This window comes from Benincasa hispida, chromosome 8 (genome assembly GCF_027475165.1).
Source record: "Benincasa hispida cultivar pf3 chromosome 8, pf3_genome.v1.1, whole genome shotgun sequence".
Taxonomy (NCBI): Eukaryota; Viridiplantae; Streptophyta; class Magnoliopsida; order Cucurbitales; family Cucurbitaceae; genus Benincasa; species Benincasa hispida.
This window is the reverse complement of record NC_143485.1, coordinates 58,480,718-58,485,125: the sequence shown is the minus strand read 5'-3', so window position 1 is coordinate 58,485,125 and position 4,408 is coordinate 58,480,718. Positions and strand designations below refer to the sequence as shown.

Here is a 4,408-nt window from a genome sequence, read left to right as displayed (position 1 = left end):
CCATGTATTTTCAATTATCCAATTCTAATATTCCAACTTTTAATAAATCTAAAATTGAATACCTCAAAATTAATTTTTATCGAAATTATTTAAATAATAATAATAATTTTCATGGAAGAAAATATAATATGTGATGTATTAAAATTTTTTAGTAAAGATGCTAATAGATAACAATTTCTTTTAAAAATCAACAAAAACATTAATATGAGGGACTAAATTTAAGATTTAGTGAAAGTAAAGAGACCAAAATTAGATAACTAAAAATATATTAACTAAAATTGGAAAAACTTGATAGTGTAGAGACCAAAATGGTACCGACCAATGTTGAGGTGTTATGTAGGCCCATTTGTTAACCATTTTGTTTTTTGTTTTTTTTTTTAAAAAAAATTAAGGCTATGGATACTACTTTCAATTCTAAATTTTTCATTTGTTATCTGTTTTTCATCAATTATTTTAAAAAATCAAACCAATTTTTTAAAAACTAAAAAAAAATTTGTTTTTGTTTTTGAAATTTGACTAAGAATTTAACTATTGTACTTACAAAAAAATACAAACCATCACAAAAAATGCGAATGAAATAAATTTTATTTTTAAAAATAAAAACAAAAAATCAAATAATTAACCAACGAAACCTTATTTGTTTAATTTCAACTTTTTCAATCCGTAGATTAATAGACTTTCGGTGCAAAAATGATATAAATATAGAATGTAATATAAAACTATATAATGGAATTTAATGTATGTGCTAAATGAAATATAAAAATATATATTAATTGCTTGATAAAGAAGGTAACCCTTATAGAAGGAAAGTCTGCTGCAGTTTTCGTCACCAAAATATACGATTAATTAAGGTCTCCACTCTCCTGCGGATTTTACTGGGTCAAACCTCACGTGCTTTCGCCACGTAGATAAATCTCCATTCTTGTTTTAAATTGCTTCAATTAAAATATTAAAATATGTGTTGAATATTAAGAATTAATAGATATCTCTAATATCTATCCAAAAACTAATTTAAATAGTTTTTATGAATCTTTTTATATTGATATTTTATAGACATATCTATGTAGGTGTGAAATTAAAATTCTGATATCCACATCAACATATTTATTTTTATCCTTACTCTGAGATTCTTAAACTTTTAATTGTATTAATACATTTCTTACAGATTCAAGAATTTTAAAAACTAATTAATCTATCAAATTTCAATTTAATTTTGTGTCTACTAAAATCTTAATTCTTTTTTCTTTTATTTTGTTTAGGGTAGACTTCTACGTTTTAAAAGAATTCAAAAGGTCAGAATAATTGTAATTTTGAAGTTTCATAATAAAATTGTAAGTTTGAAGTTTACCCAAAACCTCAAAGTTGATGAGTAAATTGGTAATTTAATCAAATAGACACAAAACCGGTTAACTTTTAACTTATATTGTTTGTCGGAATCTAAAACAATTTTCTATTAAGTTGTGTTTAGTCTAAGAAGTTGTGAAGTAGACGTTTAGGGATAGAAATTATGAACTTCACTCTTTGTTTGATCCAAGAAATTGTTGGATCCCACTGCTAAAAAAAAACAATAATTTTATATCTTATCAACTTCTTATAATGTAGGCCTCGAAAATTCACTACTTCATAATTTTTTACTCTCATTATTCCACTTTTTATCCTAAATACTCCCCTTAAATGTGTGTTATTTTTCAGTTTGGCTGTAGGGTTGAATATGAAGTTTGAAACAAAATTTTCATTTGTATATAAATATACACATACATATATGCAACTTATAAACATGTGCTTAAACTTAACATGTGTAAATTACTTGTTATTTTCTAATAAAAATATATTATCTTTTTAAAATAAAACATTGTGAATAATTATATTTCAGTCAAATCACAATATTAAAAGTAATCCTAAATTAAAATAATCTAGAGTTGTTTTCAAACAATTTCCCCTTCTTGTAATCTTCTCTTCAAATGAAGAATAAGACCGATAAATAATTTTTAATATTTGACCCAAAAATTAGATCTCAGATTCGATATAAATAGCCTTTCATGATTGATGATTATTTATTTATTTATTTTGAATACATGATTGATGATTATTAGAGTTGAAAAACTGGGTATAGGAGTATAATCAGAAAAATTTTCACACATCAAAAAATGTCAAATTATTTACATAAATAATAAAAATAAATATTGATAGACACTAATAGACTTCTATCAGCGTCTATCACATAGTATCAATGATAAATTTCTATCCGTTTCTATTATTGATAGATCGACTTCTATCAATTTTTATCAACTTCTATAAAAGAATATTAGATTTTGCTATTTTGTGTAAATAATTTCTTCTATTTTTTTATTTTGGAAAATTCTCCAATATAAAATTTATTTTAATTAATTAATAGACTACATTATATAAAATACATACGTGGGGTGTGTGTGTATACACGAAATGCAAAGAAAAGATAGTGGAAATTTCTGTACATATTTTGCACAAAATCAAATTATACAAATATGAAAATGTAATTATTATTTTTAATTCCAACGAATTTTTACCAATAAAAACTCATTAATTCCAATTAATGGGTTTTTAACTTTGTATACCAAAAAAAGCAGAGAAAAAAACAGAACTTTTTTCCAAAAAGAACGGAAAGTGACAAAATAAATCGCATTAGCAACATTATATGATATTGATGTATTTTGTCCCCAAAAAAAAGGCAAAAGTCCTCTAATTAAAACAAATTGTACAGAAAAAGCAACAATAAAAAATTTAAAGAAGCATGCAAAAAAGGGCCGCAAAAAAACAATATACACATACCTAGGACTTTGTCAAGAGCGGGTCTTTTTTCTTTTCTTTTTTTTTTTTTTGTCTTTTTATTTATTTATTTATGGGTTTTTTTTTTCTTTATTGGGCGTGTTTGAAGGGATTTAGTGAATGGTGTACATAGTCGAAATATAATTGTTTTAAAGAGTCAAAAATATAACTGCCAAAAGGCCTCTCTTTTGATGTGTGTTCTTTTTTATTTTATTTTTTTTCTGCTTTTGTTTTTTAGTCTTAAGAAGAAATATGCGCAATAAAATTCTTTCTTCCTTCTAATCAAATTCCAACCTTATTTTGTATTTGAATTCTTCCCCATTAAACTTTCCTTGAAATTCAAATGGTCCTTGTTCAGACCAAACCTATCTATCTAAATAATGTATAAATAGCACAATTCTTCATTTCCAAATTCATTACAAAACAAAGTACAACCTTTGAAATAAAAACAAATTTGTTGCTTCTTTATCAAGCCATGCAAAGATATTTCTCAACTGTGGCCAAAAACTACCTAACTTCATGCAAAATCCTCAGCCGTCGCAACGATATCCGATCAATATCACGCCAATGTGACGTCTTCATTAACCACCGTGGTGTCGACACAAAACGGAACATCGCCGGATTACTTTACGACCATTTTACTAGAATAGGGCTCCATCCATTCTTAGACAGCAAGAACATGAAACCGGGGGACAAATTGTTTGGTGAAATTGAGGAAGGTATTCGGAGTTGTAAGGTTGGAATCGCGGTGTTCTCGCCGCGTTATTGTGAATCTTATTTTTGTTTGCATGAACTTGCCCTAATGGTGGAGAACAAAAAGAAGATCATTCCGATTTTTGTTGACGTTCGACCGTCTCAGCTTCGTGTTGAATATAGTCATAACTGTCCTGACAAAGAGTTACAAAGGTTCAATTGGGCACTTGGGGAAGCTAAATATACAGTTGGACTCACTTTCGACTCTATTAACGGGTAGATTCACGATCTAATTTATCTCAATAAAGTCGTCACAACGTGACTATATCATAATAATATTAGGAAGTTTAGAGCTTTCAATCCTTTTAACATTTTGGTAGCCAAAATCACTCATGTTGTGTAGCTATTTTTTGTAGGGATTGGTCGGAGCTGCTGAGAAAAGCTTCAAACGCCGTCGTTGATAATCTGATCGACGGCGGAGGCAGAAAGATGCCGGATAATTAGGCCACGTAAATGCATGCAGAATCAAATATACAGTTTTAATTTTTTTTTTTTTTATTCATTGTTTCTTATTACCTCTTTGGTAAATAGGGGTTTTGATTAACACAACAATTCAATTTAATTTGTTTATTACACTTTAGAGACCGTTTTGAAATTATTATTCCTGCGTAACAAAATACCTTTGTACGTACTATTATCATAATAGTATTATGTAATAAAAATTCGTTCAAATTCTTTGACAAATTGAGTTCAGGGTTAATGGGTGGAAGTGTTCTAGAGAACTTAATACAAGGGGAGATGATGAGAATGTGTGATGAGAGAAATTATATCATTTTAAATTACAAATTTATATAGTTTCTGAAGTTTGAGATTTGTAATCTGAAAAAAAAAAAAAAAAAAAAGATCCAAC

General features: G+C 27.2%; 1 protein-coding gene across 1 annotated transcript; it reads left to right on the top strand.

Moving 5' to 3' along the window:
- The first annotated feature begins 3,260 nt into the window (after positions 1-3,260).
- On the top strand, positions 3,261-4,159 carry LOC120082412 (putative 2' cyclic ADP-D-ribose synthase BdTIR). The gene is made up of 2 exons (XM_039037572.2): positions 3,261-3,774; positions 3,915-4,159. Exons 1-2 carry the CDS (start codon positions 3,281-3,283, stop codon positions 4,000-4,002), a joined length of 582 nt encoding a protein of 193 aa, XP_038893500.1. The 5' UTR covers positions 3,261-3,280; the 3' UTR covers positions 4,003-4,159.
- The last annotated feature ends 249 nt before the right edge of the window (positions 4,160-4,408 follow it).

Coding starts and splice junctions, on each gene's coding strand:
- LOC120082412 (XM_039037572.2), top strand. CDS start 3,281: ATGCAAAGATATTTCTCAACTGTGGCCAAAAACTACCTAACTTCATGC. Junction 3,775..3,914: donor ACTTTCGACTCTATTAACGG/GTAGATTCACGA, acceptor TATTTTTTGTAG/GGATTGGTCGGAGCTGCTGA.